The sequence below is a fragment of the Populus trichocarpa genome, chromosome 1, assembly GCF_000002775.5.
Source record: "Populus trichocarpa isolate Nisqually-1 chromosome 1, P.trichocarpa_v4.1, whole genome shotgun sequence".
In the NCBI taxonomy this organism is placed as follows: Eukaryota; Viridiplantae; Streptophyta; class Magnoliopsida; order Malpighiales; family Salicaceae; genus Populus; species Populus trichocarpa.
The window spans coordinates 10,556,678-10,574,654 of record NC_037285.2 but is presented as its reverse complement, the minus strand read 5'-3'; the positions used below and the strand labels follow the sequence as shown (position 1 = coordinate 10,574,654).

Below are 17,977 nucleotides of genomic sequence, written 5' to 3'. Positions count from 1 at the left end.
CTATAAAAGCATTGCTTATCTTTTTTTTTTCAAGAGCCTAAAAAACATCTCTAATTTTAAATAGAATCTAGAATGCAAGCAAGCTTTTGAAAAATTAAAGATTTATTTATCCTTCCAAAACATCTTTTCACAAAATAGAGTAGGATTTATTTATTTAGAGGTTGTAGATTTGAAAATTAGTGTAAAGCTTGTGAGAGATGAAAAAGAAGTCTAGAATCCTGTGTATTATACTAATAGGGTTTTCTATGATGTAGAAACAAGATACATGAAGATAGAAAAGGTGTTCTAGGCATTGCTTAAAAAAAAATAAAACTATATTTTCAATTATATTGATAAACTACCTTTTAACATAAATTCTTCATGCACCATATAATTTTATTTTCACTTGATTTTTAAATAAAAATATAATATATATTTTTAATATTAGTATATGTTTTCGTGCAACTTTATATAATATATTTTTTTAATTTTATTTTATTTTTATCAATGTTTAATTAAATAAAAAGTTGGTTTTAGAAAATAAAGTTTTAAATCTAATTAGGTTCATCCCTTATAGTGCAAAATTATATATCTCGGATTTATATTTTTTTCAACTTTTCCGTAATGTTAATAAATGTTTATAATATTTATCTGTATAACATTTATTAACAACTTTTCAGTTTATAATTAAAATTATTTTTTAATATCAACTGCCTAGTCAATTCCAAAAATAACAACAAACCATCTCACTTAAACCCCAAATAATAAAAATAAAAATATCGTCTTTACTCTTTATCCCTCCTCACTCGCACACTGAAACCCTAGCTATCTACACCGCCGCGTGCTCTCTCTTCCAAGCAAACAGCGCTGCCGGTACGCAATCTTCCTTTAATCTCTGTCAATCATTAGTTTTTACGATCTTCAACTATCAATATCTCAATCGAATCGACTCTGTGTATATTCGTTTTTTTGTTGTTGTCAATTGACATTTTAATTCAGTTTATCGGTCTGTTTAGCAGGAGAGGTTTTCGACTCGTTTGAGAAGTAACCAGTTGAAGCAGAGGAAGAGTCAAGATGGCGCGGAAAGGTTTGATGGAACAAGATTTAAGTAAACTGGACGTGACAACGTTGCATCCACTCTCTCCTGAAGTTATATCGCGGCAGGCAACCATTAATATAGGTTTTTTTGTTTTTGATTTTGGAATTTCCTTTCAGTAGCTTAGTTGTTGACCGTGTTCGTCGAAACTGATAGTTTTTGGTGTTAATTATTTGTAGGTACTATTGGTCATGTGGCACATGGGAAGTCTACTGTCGTCAAAGCAATTTCCGGTGTTCAGGTGATTTAGATGGTTTTGCCTTTAATTTTTATATCTGTTTCCTATCAGCAGTCTCTTATGGTTATATTATGTGGTATTTACTTTGGGGAATGAAAGGCCAAAAAAAAAACAGAAGAAGAAGAAGAAGGTTATAAATTTTTGCAATAGGGATAGTTATGTGAGCCGGTGAATTGGAAAACAATTTTTCAGTGATCTCAATTCCTTTTTCTTTCTTTCCCTCTCTTTTTTTAACACAATGGAGGCCCATCAAATAAGTAAGTCTTCCCTCTCCCTCTCTAACCCCCTTTATTCCCAGTGTAAATAGGATATGAAATGAGTTTAATTCATATAATGCAAAATGACCTTGCTGCTTAATCCACTGAGCATTCATATTCCTGCAATATATAACACTACTACTAACTATCAAGTATTGAAGTGTTGCTGGATTAGGTGCGTTTAGAAATTGATCCTTGCTCTGATAAAGGGAGTTTTACCTCCATCATGACAGGCAATCCTCCCCCACAATATGTTATATTATCACATGTAGCTAAGCTAGTTGTTTTCTTTTTAATCATGGTTCCACAGAGTAGTTACCTTACTAGCACAAGTTTTTGCCAAATGTTGTTCCGTGGTTATGATTATGGAAACTTGTATTTTGATCTATCCATACATAACAATCAGGCAGATCATTTTCAATTTGTTATAATTATGAATTGTACAGGTTTGAGGGGTGCTAATTTGGTGGTTTTCTATTCGTGTGCAGACGGTTCGTTTTAAAAATGAGTTGGAGCGTAATATTACAATAAAGCTTGGATATGCAAACGCAAAGATATACAAGTGTGAAGATGAGCGGTGCCCTCGGCCTAAGTGCTACAAGTGAGTAAATGCATAGGTGAAGCATTACTATTTAGGTTAAATATTGGCCTTTTGCCTTTAATGTAAGAACTGTTCTCGTAGGGCATATGGAAGTGGAAAGGAAGATAATCCTATGTGTGATGTAGAAGGGTTTCAAAACTGCAGGATGAATTTGCTGAGACATGTCTCTTTTGTTGATTGCCCGGTAAGGGGTCCAGGTGCTGTATTTAATTATGCTTTTTCACCATGCTGACTTTTCATATTTTGATTGTCACCCAGTAAGGCTACCTAGTAAGTGGTTGAACCAGGTCTCTATTTAATTATGGTTTATGCACTGTATGTACTTTTCATATGTTGATTGTAACACATTAAAGGTTTGGACCCAAATGTGCCTTCCTCCAAGTTTCTCACACGTTAAATGAATTATGGTATTGGTTGATTGTTTTTTATTCCCATTGGACTGCTTAGATATTAGCAAGAAAACGTTGGGTAATCAAGGCCTCTTCTTAACTGGCATTGCTGAATAAAATGTCTTAGCTGCAGATTATTAGTGTACTTCTATGCTTTTTGTGACTAGACCATCCACATTACATTTTTTGTGCTCTCCTGTAGGGTCATGACATTCTTATGGCTACAATGCTTAATGGAGCAGCAATTATGGATGGTGCATTGCTGCTCATAGCTGCAAATGAGAGCTGCCCCCAACCACAGACTTCTGAACATCTTGCTGCTGTTGAAATTATGCGTCTCCAACATATTATAATTCTTCAAAATAAAGTGGATCTTATTCAGGAAAATGCAGCCATCAACCAGCACGAGGCTATTCAGAAATTTATTCAGGTTTGCCCGTGCTATTTTTACACATCTTGTTAGTTGAGTGTACATGCATTGTATGTTCTTTTTCCTGATGATGCTCTTTTTCTCCAAAAAGCAAACGGGAGACCCACACCCTACTAATTCTTTTCATCTTTTTCTTTTCAGGGAACTGTTGCTGATGGTGCACCAGTTGTGCCAATTTCTGCTCAGCTAAAGTATAACATAGATGTTGTGTGTGAGTATATTGTTAAAAAGATCCCAATTCCGGAGAGGAACTTTACCTCACCACCTAACATGATTGTTATTCGATCTTTTGATGTCAACAAACCTGGATACGAGGTTGATGAGATAAGAGGTGGTGTGGCTGGTGGAAGCATCCTCAGGGTATGTTTTTAACATGTGTTTGGTTAATATTGGCGTGCATTTTTTTTCTTAGTTGTGTCTATACTTGGTGCAAGATCTTGGTTAATTTGTGCAGAGTTTCCATGCATTTTTTCTCATTCAATTCAATTCAATTCTGGCCCATTTTCCACATCAGGGTAATAATAGCCAGTGTAAATGGAGAAATGCTTGGTTTGTAACAATTCTGACTGCATGCTAAGGTTTATGGGGTCTGAGTGTTACTTATTTGAAGCCTTGTGGACTGACAATGAGAATTAACTTTAGGCCTTGGCACTCGTGAGCCCTTGATTTAGCTATTAAAGTTTGCTTTTTCCATGAAGATGTTGTGGTCCAGAGAGAGAGATTCATGAATTAGTCGTGCTGAGAATCTGTGATGTACGAGTATCATTATTTTGGTCTATCTTGTCCATGCAGGGTGTTTTGAAGGTCAATCAATTTATTGAGGTCCGTCCTGGGATCATTGTTAAGGACGAGGCTGGGAACATGAAGTGCACCCCAATATATACTAGAATAGTGTCATTATATGCCGAGCAGAATGAGCTACAATTTGCCGTGCCTGGAGGTCTAATTGGTGTTGGCACAACCATGGACCCCACTTTGACACGTGCTGATAGACTTGTGGGTCAAGTTCTTGGTGATGTTGGCTCACTCCCTGAAGTTTTTGGTGAGCTTGAGGTATGGAGCTGAATCAATAATAATGTTTTGTAGTTTTATACTTTCATTAAATACTTTTTGCATTCAAACTGCTTTCCATATCCAAGTCATAAATGAGCAAGTCCTGTCTATATTTATATTTGAGTATGTGTTTTGCGCGACATGTGCAAAGTTCTCCCTGTTGGGTTGAATTCAGTGCAGCTGAGTGGAGTTTCATTTTTGGTGTAGACAGGAAATAGTAGACACCCTGTTCGCATTCCAATGTGCATGTGATGATGCTTTTTATATATGGCTTATAAACTATCTTGAATTAAACATGCTTCTCTATGCAAGTTGCTTTGTCATTGGTTTCAATAAGTGCCCTTTTCTCTATAGGGGCAGAGATTTATGGGTTCTTCATATTGTGATGCAGGATTCTTGCACGCCTCTGGTACTAATGTTGTGCCTTTCTTTTCTTTGTGCAGGTGAATTTCTTTCTTTTGAGACGGCTTATTGGTGTCAGGACAAAGGGCTCAGAGAAGCAGGGAAAGGTTTCGAAGCTGACCAAGGGAGAGATTCTTATGTTGAACATTGGGTCCATGTCATCTGGTGCTCGAGTTCTTGCTGTGAAGAATGATTTGGCAAAACTACAACTTACTTCTCCAGTCTGCACCAGCAAGGGTGAGAAGATCGCATTGAGTCGCCGAGTGGAGAAGCACTGGCGTCTCATTGGGTGGGGTATGATTCAAGCCGGAACCACCATCGAAGTCCCACCTTGCCCCCTCTGAGTGTTTTTAAACAGGTAGACAGCTAGAGAAAATCAGAGTGAAAACAGCATAAGAAAGGCTTTTATCTAATATGTGGGAAGGTAGGCAGTTGAATGGATCTTTTTTTTTTCCAGTGCAGAAGAAAAAACATGATCTGAATGGCGCCTATCATTGTCCGTGTTCTGTTTTTTCCTTAATATTCCAATTTTTTTGCACGAGTCTTGTTGAATTATATTATTCTGGCGGGTTCTCAAGGAGTAAAGATGAAAATACAATGTTTATCGAGAATTTATTCTCTGTTTTGTCATGCTCTTTTTTTTTCTTTTTTACAGTTTTGGAGAATGATATTATGGCTTTAGGCATGATTTGTTTGCTTTGGCAAGGTCAAGGTAATCTGGCCATGAAAAACATACGAAATTTGGTTTATAGACTTCAATGCATTTAACATCTGTATTTTCCAGATTCATGATGCCTCTTGAACAGATTGGAAATTTAAGCTCAGTTTGATGAATTTGCCAATTACAATAGTTGTGTCACTGACAGTCAACAAATCAGGAAAAAGTAGCATACTTAACTCAGTATAAATCGTGTATCAATCAAGCACTTTGTGTTAAAAGAATTGTTCCTACTCAGTTCAGCTTTTGCGTGTTAGTTCCAAAAAAAAGCCCTGTTCTGTGATTTTTTTTCATTTGATTGTTTAGGAATTTTATGCGGATAAAGTATGTAATTGGTGAAGTAATATAGGATGAAATTTTTTTTAGATTTTTAAAGTGTGATCATATTAACGAATATTACTTGGTAAAATACTTTTCAAAATTTTTACTTTTACTGTGCTGTTATTTGTTAAAAAAAAATCCATTTTAAGCAGTATGACAATGAATCTCCTATCTCATACGTCCTCCATTTCCATCCCCAATGGGATGGGAGATGTCATTCAGAATCTTAAATTGTAAATGAAGCTCAAACCAGTAGGGGTATCTTCCACTACGAGGCATGATTGAGCCTACCTAACGATTTCATCCATCCTCTATTAAAATAATATTTTTTTCCAGACATCGAACATCTAAAAAAGCTTTCAAAAAAGCAAAACAAAGATGATCTAATTCCATGTGAAAAGGGGCTGACTCAGACTTGGAGGAGTTCACCGTTGTTCAAGAAAGATGATGCATTTCATGATTGAGGAACACTAAAAAGGGATCTCATGCGTTCATCACGACCACCAGATAAGGCAAAGAAGAATCAAATACTCGAGTCTCAAGGGACCCATTTCACTCAGTGAGTGGTGGTAGCATCTGCTGTGTTCTAATAAGTGTTTGATGACAACTAAAAACTTGCTTTAGTGACCGTTGTAAGTTCCGCAGACCCTTTTCACCCTTCAGCACCTCTGGTAATCGCAGGAGGTCCCGGTCGTTAAGCTTCGTCAAACAAGGATATCATCGTCATTCAGAGTTCAGCAATAATGGCTGCTGTCTGTGTGTACGGTGGAGTGGCGTGTGGAGCCCCGGAGGGCCGGGCACCCCCCATTATCCCTACATCCACCCCCTTGATCTTGATGCCGTGGACTAGACACGGGACCGTTTCAAGTGCACCCTGAAATGATTTTAGAGGTGAACAAATAATCATTTCATGTTAGAGCAGGCTATTGAGTAATTACTTCAAATAAATTTTCCATGAATTTATCAATTCGGGCATCAAACTATTCTGTCTGATATTCGGCTGCATTGTTGCATGAAAGTTTTTTCTTTTTCTTTTTAGTTTCATTTCAGTACGCAATGTAAATTTAGGGACAAAGAAAATAAGTTATTTGATGGTGTTATTAAAGTTAGTACCTTTTTTTTTTAACTCTAAATTGGTGCAACTTAATTTTTCAGGCATTGTTTTACACTCTAGAGGTCACCAGTTTGAGTCTCATAAATCTCAGGGTCACTAGAAACTTATACTATTATTAATTTCAGGGTCCGTAAAATCAGTCGAGGTACGTGTAAGACGGTCCGGATACCTATATTAATCTTAAAGATTTTTTTTATTCACGTTATCCTAAACGGGCCTATGCCCTATGCATTATTACTATCTCTCTATTAATAGAATTGCGTCCACCTTTCATGAATGAATCTGAGAAAGGATTATTACTATCTCTCTATTAATAGAATTGCGTCCACCTTTCATGAATGAATCTGAGACTCTTTTTTTTCCCATTGTCACGGGTTTTCTGTTCGTCTTGAGTACGTGACTAGGAAATGGGTGAGGGTTATATTTTTAGCATGAAAAAAATAATCTCTTGTTGCAAAAAAACATGTGAACAATTCATATTCCAGCTTTAAGGACAAGGGCATGCCTAAAAGCTATTTAGAATATGATGACTCTTTGGTATGATAATCTAAGTTATTTATTCTTTTAAAAAAAAAAATCAGTTCTATCAATATCATGAATGTTTATTTCGCCATCCAATCGTAGAGGACAACTAGGTAGCTGCCCGCAATATAGGGTTGGAGGAAAAAAAATTGGAGGTCTTTGGAGAATTCCTGACAATATTATTAATCTTGGTATATTATGTTGACTTTAGAACCTGTTTAATTTTTTGTTTGAACTTATATTTTAAATTAAATTGTTTACGAGCTATTTTTATTCAAAGTCGACTCAAATTACCAATAAAAACTATAATTTGGTTTTAAAAAAACTAAAATGATATTTAAAAAAATATATATCACAATGATATATTAGGTTGATTTAGATTGATGTGCTAAACTCGTAACTCGAGTCATAAACTCCATTAAGTTTAATATTTTTTTAAAAAAATTATTTTTTATTTAATTATATAATTAAAAAAATTAATGCTAAAAAAATAAAGGATCAAAGTGCCAGAAAGTTTGTTTGAGCAACTAAAAAAATATATAAAAAATCCAATCACTATTTAAAAACAAAGATAATTTAATAAAAACAATTAATGAAAATAAATTAAAATAAAATCAAGTATTAATTGCCCAAGGTCATGTGCTCAGGCCTAGAAGCCTAGGCCCGTGCCTAGTTTTTTTTTCTCAAAAGTAGACAATGCATCATCCTCTTTTTTTTTAATTAAATAGGTGATGGTTGCATGCAGTGACATGCAATTTGTCACCTTCTAGGTTGCTACCCCAAATTTGATCACCATTGTGGTGACCAAAAGATTGGATTAGAGTTTGTTGACCTAAAAATCTATCCTCAACCTATGTTCATCTAAAAACACTATAAACCACATACCAACCCTTTAACACCAAAAAATAAGTTAAAAAATAAAAATCAATCAAAAAAAAAATCCAAATGGAATCTAATCTATTTTCTCAAGCATGTTTATAGGAAGAAAGAATAACTTTTTTTTCTAAAATTTATCTTTTTTACCGAACTATACAATCATAAAAATAGACATGTGAAAGAAAGCCATTAAATAAAATTTAAGGGAAAAAAATCATGAAGGGGTGTAAAAAAAAGGTTTGCCAATATTATAAAAACAATATACCATAATCTTATTCAAAAACTAACTAAAAATTAAATGATATTTAATAATACAATATCCTTAATATATTTTTGATTGATTAATTTTGATGAAATTTAATTAAAATATAATGATTTTTTTTTAGAAAAAGCTATTAAGGCCCCAACAAAAAGAGATCAGGCGTGTGTGGGCCTATAATGCCAGACTCATTCTCTTGTCCATAATTTTCTTTTATTTTAAATAAGCATCATTTGCTTCAGAAAAACAAAGCAAATCGCATATCGTATGTAGTGGCAAGGCAGCGACTGTACATCGTTTCATTTGATAAAAAATCTATTTACAGCCATTTTTTTCATCTAAAAATACCAAAAACACACACACAAAAACCTCCCATATCTAACATCCAATCAACCTTTAATTAATTAAAAAAACATAAATTCATCCGATCAAATATAATTTTCAAGCCCTGATCTACTTTTTTCAACAAGATAAAAGTTAAAAAACATATCAACAAAACTCTTTTTATTAAATGAAACTCACTAACACTAAGATTATTTTTTTTTATTGATAAGTTGTAGTCAATTGATCACTTTTTTTTTTCTCCATTATATTTCAGCGACATTCTCTTTCATCTTCTCGTATCAAGTCGTGAAACATGAACAAAATAAAATTTTAAATTAAAAATAAAAATATCAAAACTAAAGGGGGAAAAAAAAAAAAACTTTGGAACCTAATTTTTTAAATCCACACCTCATGTACAAAAAGAAAAGAAGAAACACTGTTAAACCTATAGTGTTTTCTCTTGCAGGCGACATATGAGCAATTTTTGTTTTTTTCTTAATCCTAATTAATTAACAACACTTATTTTGTACCGAATTTATTTCTGTTTTAGAAAGAAATGAAAAAACTAATTAATAAAAGAAAAAAGAAAAGGAGAAGGAAAGGAAATGAAATGAAAACGAGCGTCGGTTGGCACGTATGGAAGGTCGACGTCACACGTGCAAATCCACTCCACTCTGATTGGCTGAGCTAAATGTTCCTCTTAATTCCGAGCATCTATTCCGCTTTCACTAAACACACACACACACACACACACACATCCCTTCTTTCTCTCTCCAGAAATCAACAAAAAAAAAACCTCTTTCTCTAACTCTACAATACAATCACACACATCTCCTAGAGAGAGAGCGAGAGAGCGAGAGAGGCGTTTTTTAGTTATCGGGTTTTATATATTTGTGTTTTGTTTTGTTTGCTTATGGTCTCACTTGACAGCTCACAGTCTACATTATTCTTCTTCTTCTTCTCATTATTATTCACCAGATCAAATCTAAGGTGTGCCTGTTTGTGTTTTTGCCACTTCAATTTTGTTCTACTTCACAAAATATCTTGTGGGTTCTTGTGTTTTTCCCATTTCAATTTAGGCCTCATAGCAAAGTTTTCATTTTTAGTGTTTTTAGCTGTGTAAAACGGTAATTAACAAACCTTTTTGGTCCAAAGCTTATAAACTAAGATAGTTACATAACAGTGTCTTGTTCCTAAGATCCTTCTATTCTTGAAATGGGATTGCTTTCAGGTTGTTTGAGCTGGATGGATGACACTCAATAAAGGAGCCAACTTTTGTTAAAGATTTGACCTGTTCAGCTTAAAACTTTGATGTCTGGTAAAGTTTGCGATTTTGAGGTCCACTTCTTTTTTTCGATTTTTTCATGGATTCATTGCTTAGAAGCTCGTTTCTTGTGTGTATAGTTATCCATAAAGATTGTTTTTTTTTTCCATGTTTTCTTGGCAGTTTGTTGCGAATTTTCTAGCTTATTACTTAACCTGTTTATGATGAAGTTCTACATTTTACTGATTTTTTTTATAGCCCATCAAAGAAAAGAAGTTTATTTCATTATGAGTGTGCATTTCAAATGGCAGTGCTGCTAGCAGAGAGAGATTAGGTTCTATTGCGCTGGGAGTTGTGGAAACTCTATCAGTGAACGGTTGTGGATATAACTCTTCTTAAATGCTTTATCCATGTTTCTAGCATGTTCATGCGTGCTACAGATGTCTGTGTTTTAGGCTAATGAATTTTGTTTGCAATGCAATTTGGTTGTTCTGTTTGCAGAGGCATGGTTTGTTCATTGCAGTTTTAATTGTTGCTCTCTCATATTTTTCAGGCAATCTTTTCCTTGTCTCTGCAGCTGCTATACGGCGTAATCAACCAGATAACCATATGTTACAAGCAAAGCATTCTGGAGCTTGGTCTATCAGATGATTTATAGCTGCTATATTATGCTTGATCAGTTCTGTCATGGCCATCTATCCAATGAGATGTCTAAGGCCCTGGCTTCTTTACATTCTACTGCTATATATTCTCATAAACAAAAGTGGAGCTATCAGTCCTGATGGTACGGTGGTATTTGGGATTATGCATATGTGCTATTTCAACTTAATCATAAGCTATGTCAAAGTAGCAAAGCCGCTACAAAGAAATCTATGGTCCAGTCCATTTACTTTGAAAGAAATACTTGGTTTTTTTATTTATTGTGAGTTATGAGTTGTCCAGTCTCGCATTTGAATTTCATTAATCTGAACACAAACCTGGCGTGATTTTTCTTTCATGTCAAGACTTGTTTTATGAAATGTGAAATTTAGTTTGATTAGAAATATAACGATGAGGGATGTTTGATGATTGTAAGCACCCTACAGGTGGACCACCAAGTTCTTCTGTGGATAGGGTGGAGTAGGTGTTTCTTCCCAACATCAATGTTTGAGTAGCCTGTAATTTTTCAAGAAACACGAACTTGCTTACCTTCTAGAATCATTTTGCCTTAGTTATGTTTGTTAGTGTCTATAGGAGTATGCATACTCAAGTGCACTTGTGATATATTAGAATTTTGAAATTCATTTTTTTTGTTTTTGTAGGTGAAGCACTTTGGAGCTTCAGGAATGCAATTGTCAGCTCAGATGGTATTCTTCCTTTGTGGAGGCCAGAGGATGCTGATCCATGTAATTGGAGGGGAGTGACATGTGATCTGAAAACCAAGAGAGTAATATATTTGTGAGTTCACAAATGATATCCAAATCTCACACTTGTTTTCTCTTTTCTGCCCATAATCAGTTTGCTCCCTGTAAATAAGTATGGAGCTGTGGACCTTTAAATAGCCTACATGTTTTTTCTCTTCATTTGGGCATCTCTCTCTCTCTCTCTTATTTATTTATTTCACTCAAATCTGTTAGTTCAGAATGCAATATGAAGTGCATTCAACATTTTGTTGATTGTTTATCCATTATCTTCCAGGAGTCTGAAGAACCATAAATTAAGTGGACCCATATCACCTGACCTTGGGAAGTTAGCGCACTTGAAAATTCTGTATGTATTTTCAGGAATTTTTTATTTTTATTGAAAATTGTCTGTTGTTTTCTGTATTAAAGGCAAGGTGCTATTTTTCTTATATGTTTTAATATGAATGATGTGTTGCAGAGCTCTATACAACAACAGCTTCTATGGAACAATTCCTTCAGAGTTGGGAAATTGCACAGAGTTGCAGGGAATGTAAGTGCATCTAAATCTAATAATAATTTTTTTATCATCATCACTTCATGTTGTCCTACATTTTCTTTTTATCCTTTTGAATAATGCTGTTGCCATTCTACTGGTTGAATACAAGCAGAACGCACTAGTAGGACTGATTATTTATATTTTCCTTTGTATAATTTAGCATTACTGATGATGGACAACATGAATACAAGGATTTTTACTGAAAAGGATTTTCTCTCCCACAGAAAAAGCTTTGAGTTTCTGCTTTTGAATATAGTGATGATGATTGAAAATTACTCATTCAGAATGGAGTAAAGCATTCTGAACTTACTTTGCACCTTGTGAATTATATTTTAACTGCAACCAACCTTATATTTTGCCAGTGAAGAAAAGTTGCAAAAACCTACCAGATAAATGTCTGATGGCCCAGACGAGTAACACTATCTCTGGTCATAGAGGATTGCATACTGGGAACAAATTTTTTAACCCTTGCACATGGTCCAAGAGCCACCTCATAATCTAAACAATTAATTCAGCTTCTCTTAGAAGTTTGGAATTATAAACACTAGAGAGATCATGTTGGCATATTGCCTTTCATTTGAGTTTACAATTCAGGCATCTTAACAATGAAGGATTTCTTTTCATGTCGGTAACTATTTTCTGTAATGTGTAGCTTATGTAGCTCAGTTGCTGTTTTCCTGTAAATTGCTGCTACCCCATGACCCCATGGTGCCTAAATTTGTAGTTCTATTTCACTTTCACTTGCTAAAAAAAGAATGGGTGTTAGAAATTATGGCTTGTGCGATAACTACAGCATTTGCTCCCTCTTGTTTTTAGAAATTCATGATATATTTCCATTCAAATTAGGTTTAGAGTTGCCACCTTAAAATCTAATTTCAACATCTGTATGGGTGTCCTATCCGCACACATTTATAATTGGACTGGAAGTAAATTATTAATGTCTGTTCTCTACAGATTCTTGCAAGGCAACTACTTAAGTGGACCAATTCCAAGCGAAATGGGAAACCTAACTGCACTTCAAAATCTGTGAGTTGTTTTCCTCATGATAAATTTCAGTTGTATGCATGTTATTTTGTTTTCAACTTAAACAAATGTAGTTCCACAATCTTTTTCTATGAGTACTGAAACTCCTTTTGTCATATATGTATACCCATTAGTGACACATTACAAACCTTTTCCAAAAACAATTTAGATGTTATTCACCTGGGCTTGAGCAAGTTTCTCAAGGGATATGATAGGGTTGCTGTAGGCCTTCAATGCTCAATTTGTTGTGTCTATTGTAGAAATGTATACATCTCCACCAATTGGCTTCTTCCTACTGCAAGATAGATGAGGATTCAAGTTCCATGGTTAACACCAAATTACTTCTGTTTGTGTCTTTTCAGAAGTGAAAGGATCTATGCCACACCTTTATTGAAAAAGAATGAAAGTAATGACAAAATAAACACTGAAGCCTCCACTTAATTCTGAGCTATTGTATATGAGAAAAAGGTCTTTGAAGAATATTGACAGGCACTTGTGCTCACTAATGTGCTTTAAATGACAAATACTAGTTCTAGATGCGATCATCATGCTAGACAAATGAAACTGATTAGGTATTTCTACAGGGATATCTCAAGTAACTCTCTCAGCGGTTCAATCCCTGCATCTCTTGGAAGGTTAAATAAACTCGTAACTTTGTGAGTAGCCTCATTTGCTTTGAATTGAGTTATTTTTTATAGAATGATGTTACCATGAAATTGAAATTGATACATTTACATCTGATATTTATTATGATCACAATGTTAAATTGAAGCAATGTGTCGAACAATTTTCTGGTCGGGCCGATACCATCTGATGGTGTGCTCATCAACTTTGCAGATAACTCGTAAGTCCAACTTGCCCAATATGTGTTATATTTAATTGATTTTGCATCAGCCACTGTGATATAGTAACTCAGGTGTGCCTTGATGAGCGGCAGCTAAAATCAAATTCTACTATTTTACAAATTTACTCCTCAGAAGCCAAAGAAGATTCTTAATCAATAAACTGAAACATTATATCTTGTAGGTTCACTGGAAATCGTGATTTGTGTGGAAAGCAGATTGAAAGAACTTGCAAAGATGACAGTGGAGGGCCCAGAACTGATGGGCAGTCTCCTTCAGGTAATCTAGCAGTCTTATCACATATACAATTCTCCAATATTTCATTTTACCAGGTACAATGTCTGCCATGCTGGATGTAATACAGTATCAACATTTAGGATGATAATAGATTTACTACTTGTATTCTTACAGCATAACACATACTTAAAACTCCCACCGTTCTCATTACTAGAATCTGACTCCTGGAAGTAGTTGAAGTTACCATAGAAACTGAATTGAATTGTTAAGAGAGAACCTAATTTTTTAACAACACCGATCATTTCCTGATCTCATATACTTTATGGTTGCTTAAAACTATTCTTTGCTTGCAGGCCAAAATCAAGGAGGAAAGAAAAAATACTCTGGTGGATTGCTTATCAGCACTTCAGCAACCATTGGTGCACTGCTTCTTGTGGCACTAATGTGTTTTTGGGGATGCTTTCTATATAAGAAGTTTGGTAAAAATGGAAGTAACAGTATTGCAATGGATGTTAGTGGAGGTAATGTTCTCAACTTGAGTTATCTGTCCAAACTGTTTTTTAATTGGATAAACTTCTAATAAGTTCTTAAACTCAGCACCTCATGTTATTTTTCTTGTTGCACCAGGTGCATCGATCGTAATGTTTCATGGGGACTTGCCGTACTCTTCAAAAGACATCATAAAAAAATTAGAGACTTTGACTGAGGAACATGTCATAGGCTCTGGAGGTTTTGGAACCGTGTACAAGCTTGAAATGGATGATGGCAGTATATTTGCCTTGAAGAGAATTGTAAAGATGGATGAGGGTTTTAATCGTTTCTTTGAGAGGGAGCTTGAAATTCTTGGAAGCATAAAACACCGCTACCTTGTTAATTTACGAGGTTATTGCAATTCTCCCACGTCAAAATTGTTGATATATGATTTCCTATCTGGTGGCAGCCTTGACGAAGCACTCCATGGTAAGATTTATGTTTTTGTTTTCATTTAGTTTAGATGTTAGGAAGGCCTAAAAGTTTGATGTGCGGACACTTTTTCATAAGACAATGTAGTGCCATCTATTTTCTGTTTTTTTTTTTTTTTATGCGGATGGTTTTTGGACAATAAAAAGAAATCCTACCCATTGGCATGAGCAGTGACAGAGATGCCTCCAGTCTAGAATGAAGTTTTGATTTTTATAACATTGGTTATAAATTTGCTATTTTTGTTGTGGACCTTCTCCTTTCATTTTTTATTTTTTTATTCTTAGCCTTTCATTGAGGCGTACCATTCTATCTATCAAGTTTCATGTTTACGGATTAAAACATGTTTTCGGAGCTTGAAATTCTTGGAAGCATAAAACACCGCTACCTTGTTAATTTACGAGGTTATTGCAATTCTCCCACGTCAAAATTGTTGATATATGATTTCCTATCTGGTGGCAGCCTTGACGAAGCACTCCATGGTAAGATTTATGTTTTTGTTTTCATTTAGTTTAGATGTTAGGAAGGCCTAAAAGTTTGATGTGCGGACACTTTTTCATAAGACAATGTAGTGCCATCTATTTTCTGTTTTTTTTTTTTTTTATGCGGATGGTTTTTGGACAATAAAAAGAAATCCTACCCATTGGCATGAGCAGTGACAGAGATGCCTCCAGTCTAGAATGAAGTTTTGATTTTTATAACATTGGTTATAAATTTGCTATTTTTGTTGTGGACCTTCTCCTTTCATTTTTTATTTTTTTATTCTTAGCCTTTCATTGAGGCGTACCATTCTATCTATCAAGTTTCATGTTTACGGATTAAACAAGGAACATTACTTATTTTTCATTGATTGTACAGAAAGATCTGAGCAACTGGATTGGGATGCACGGCTGACCGTTATTTTGGGGGCAGCAAAAGGACTGGCCTACTTGCATCATGATTGTTCCCCTAGGATCATCCACCGTGACATAAAGTCAAGCAACATTTTGCTTGATGGCAACTTGGAGGCTCGAGTGACTGATTTTGGACTTGCCAAATTGTTAGGTGATGAAGAATCACATATTACTACAATTGTTGCTGGAACATTTGGTTATCTAGCTCCTGGTAAGCAATGCACATTTACTGGAATTTGTGCTACTGATTTGACCAAACTGGTTGGAATGGACATTTTAGAAATATGTTTCACTCACAAAGTCACACATACAACCTTAAGTTTTTTCCACTTAACTTGTAAATTGGGTTTTGAAAATGGCTTTACCTTTTTCTTAGGATATGCTATTTGCTCTGATGGAAAAAAAAAAAAAAAAAACTCCAGAATAGAAAGAGGAATATCTATGCTAAGTGCAATAAATGGAATACCCTTTTATATCTCTTTGACAAGGCTTGTTACCTGTACTATGGTTGAAGACTGTATCCTAATAGTATACCTTGACTTGCAATGTTTCACAGAAGATGTTTAGCGTCCAAGGTAGCTGTTAATCTCTTTAGGTTATGATTTAACGAGTTATGATGGTTCTTTGGCTGGCTGATCTCTGCATTTGTAATATCATGATTGCTTTCACATTATCATTCCATTATTATTTATGACGAGCCTGTCTGATTCCTTTGGCAGAATACATGCAAAGTGGCAGGGCAACTGAAAAGACTGATGTTTATAGTTTTGGGGTCCTGGTGCTTGAAGTGCTAAGTGGAAAGCGGCCAACAGATGCATCATACATCGAGAAGGGCCTGAATATTGTTGGTTGGGTATGTTTCTTGATGAAATTTGTCCCAGTTGGGCTAATCTCCTTTATTCTTCCTTGATGAATTTAGCATTATTCTATGTCATGATATAAATTAAGAGGGGCTTTCACTATGAGTAAAAAATGTGACTAGAAGATGTTAATTGCATGTATATGATCTCTTTCTATGAACGGACTGGTCTCTAGTTTATATCTATTTCTTTCCATGATTGCCTAGTGGCGCACATCTAATTCCACCGGGTAAAGCTTAAAGGAAATGTATGTGGAAGTGTCATATTTAATGGAGTATACAAGCTGGTTTCTGACTATTTTTTCTGTCTTGCAGTTAAATTTTTTAATCACGGAGAATAGACCACGAGAAATTGTTGATCCTAACTGTGAGGGGGTGCAGGTAGAAAGCCTTGATGCCCTGCTTTCAGTTGCCACCCAATGTGTTTCTTCGAGCCCAGAGGATAGACCCACCATGCACAGGGTGGTTCAAGTACTTGAATCTGAGGTCATGACCCCATGCCCAAGTGACTTTTATGATTCCAACTCTGATTGAAACCCTTTTAGTGACAGTGAAGACATGTTTGAGTTCACATCCATTACTGCAGCTTCTGGAAAAAATAAAGAAGCAATGCACAAGCATGAAAGAGGGCTTAGAATCTGCAGCGGTTTTGTATCTTCATTTTATTCGTTCATTTTTTCTGCAGAAGTATCACAACTCACTAATAGAGGAACACACGATTTCATCTGGTTCTCTTGGTACCAAATTGATTACTCATCGGCTGGAATTTTCATGTCCTCATCTTGCATGGGTGTGCAAAAAGACTTGTCTCTATGACAATGGAGTTTCGACTTGTGGTATGGGCCATTTATTCATCAGAAGTTGTATTTCTATTTTTTAGCCCTCTCCTTTTCCCGTCTCATGTTGTAGTCCCCATCCTGCATTTGTTCACCCAAATTTCAAGTGTATATGAAATTTGTATAAAATTGAGAATATCATCTTGCCTTTGCAAAAAGGATTCATGTTTTCACCATTTTTGTAAAATATGTTTCATTGCAATAATAATCAGTCAGTTCCTTGAGTGAATTTAGCATTTCGCTAATCGCTATATCCACCATGCAAGACTTCACTCTTAATTGTTTTTATTTTTCCTGTCAATGCCTTCAATCTTAGTGCTGGTTTTTCCTCTTCCATTATCCTCTTATTTCTTAGAATCTGACAATGTCGCATGGACAATGGCTCCAAGAACTCACACCTAGTCAAAGATATCAGGTGGATGTACTTCAGCAATAAGATTCGTTCCCAGTTTCGGCTTACATTTGGCGAGCTCTTTTGGGACACCAATGTCGGAGGGAGTTGCACCAGGGATTACCTCCTGTTTGAAAGGCAGTGCTCTTGCAGCT

The 17,977-nt window shown here is 35.2% G+C and overlaps 2 protein-coding genes across 6 annotated transcripts; both read left to right on the top strand.

Moving 5' to 3' along the window:
- The first annotated feature begins 699 nt into the window (after positions 1-699).
- On the top strand, positions 700-5,056 carry LOC7455765 (eukaryotic translation initiation factor 2 subunit gamma). 2 transcript variants are annotated; one of them, XM_024589860.2, is made up of 9 exons: positions 700-852; positions 999-1,159; positions 1,255-1,316; positions 2,059-2,171; positions 2,253-2,355; positions 2,763-2,990; positions 3,132-3,350; positions 3,783-4,043; positions 4,487-5,056. In XM_024589860.2, exons 2-9 carry the CDS (start codon positions 1,054-1,056, stop codon positions 4,787-4,789), a joined length of 1,395 nt encoding a protein of 464 aa, XP_024445628.1. In that variant the 5' UTR covers positions 700-852; positions 999-1,053; the 3' UTR covers positions 4,790-5,056. The 2 variants fall into 2 exon arrangements, with proteins under 2 accessions (XP_024445628.1, XP_024445638.1); XM_024589870.2 differs by having other exon boundaries at positions 701-852; positions 996-1,159.
- Positions 5,057-9,314: 4,258 nt separating this feature from the next.
- Positions 9,315-17,660, top strand: LOC18094049 (LRR receptor-like serine/threonine-protein kinase FEI 1). Of its 4 annotated transcripts, none has more exons than XM_006368203.3 (15): positions 9,315-9,569; positions 9,811-9,897; positions 10,421-10,627; positions 11,145-11,280; positions 11,521-11,592; positions 11,704-11,775; positions 12,736-12,807; positions 13,389-13,460; positions 13,577-13,648; positions 13,831-13,925; positions 14,237-14,404; positions 14,511-14,843; positions 15,702-15,947; positions 16,456-16,589; positions 16,911-17,660. In XM_006368203.3, the coding sequence occupies exons 3-15, from the start codon at positions 10,531-10,533 to the stop codon at positions 17,127-17,129; spliced, it is 1,788 nt and encodes a 595-aa protein (XP_006368265.1). In that variant the 5' UTR covers positions 9,315-9,569; positions 9,811-9,897; positions 10,421-10,530; the 3' UTR covers positions 17,130-17,660. The 4 variants fall into 4 exon arrangements, with proteins under 4 accessions (XP_006368265.1, XP_006368267.1, XP_024455603.1 ...); XM_006368205.3 differs by having other exon boundaries at positions 10,397-10,627; XM_024599835.2 differs by having other exon boundaries at positions 9,569-9,706.
- The last annotated feature ends 317 nt before the right edge of the window (positions 17,661-17,977 follow it).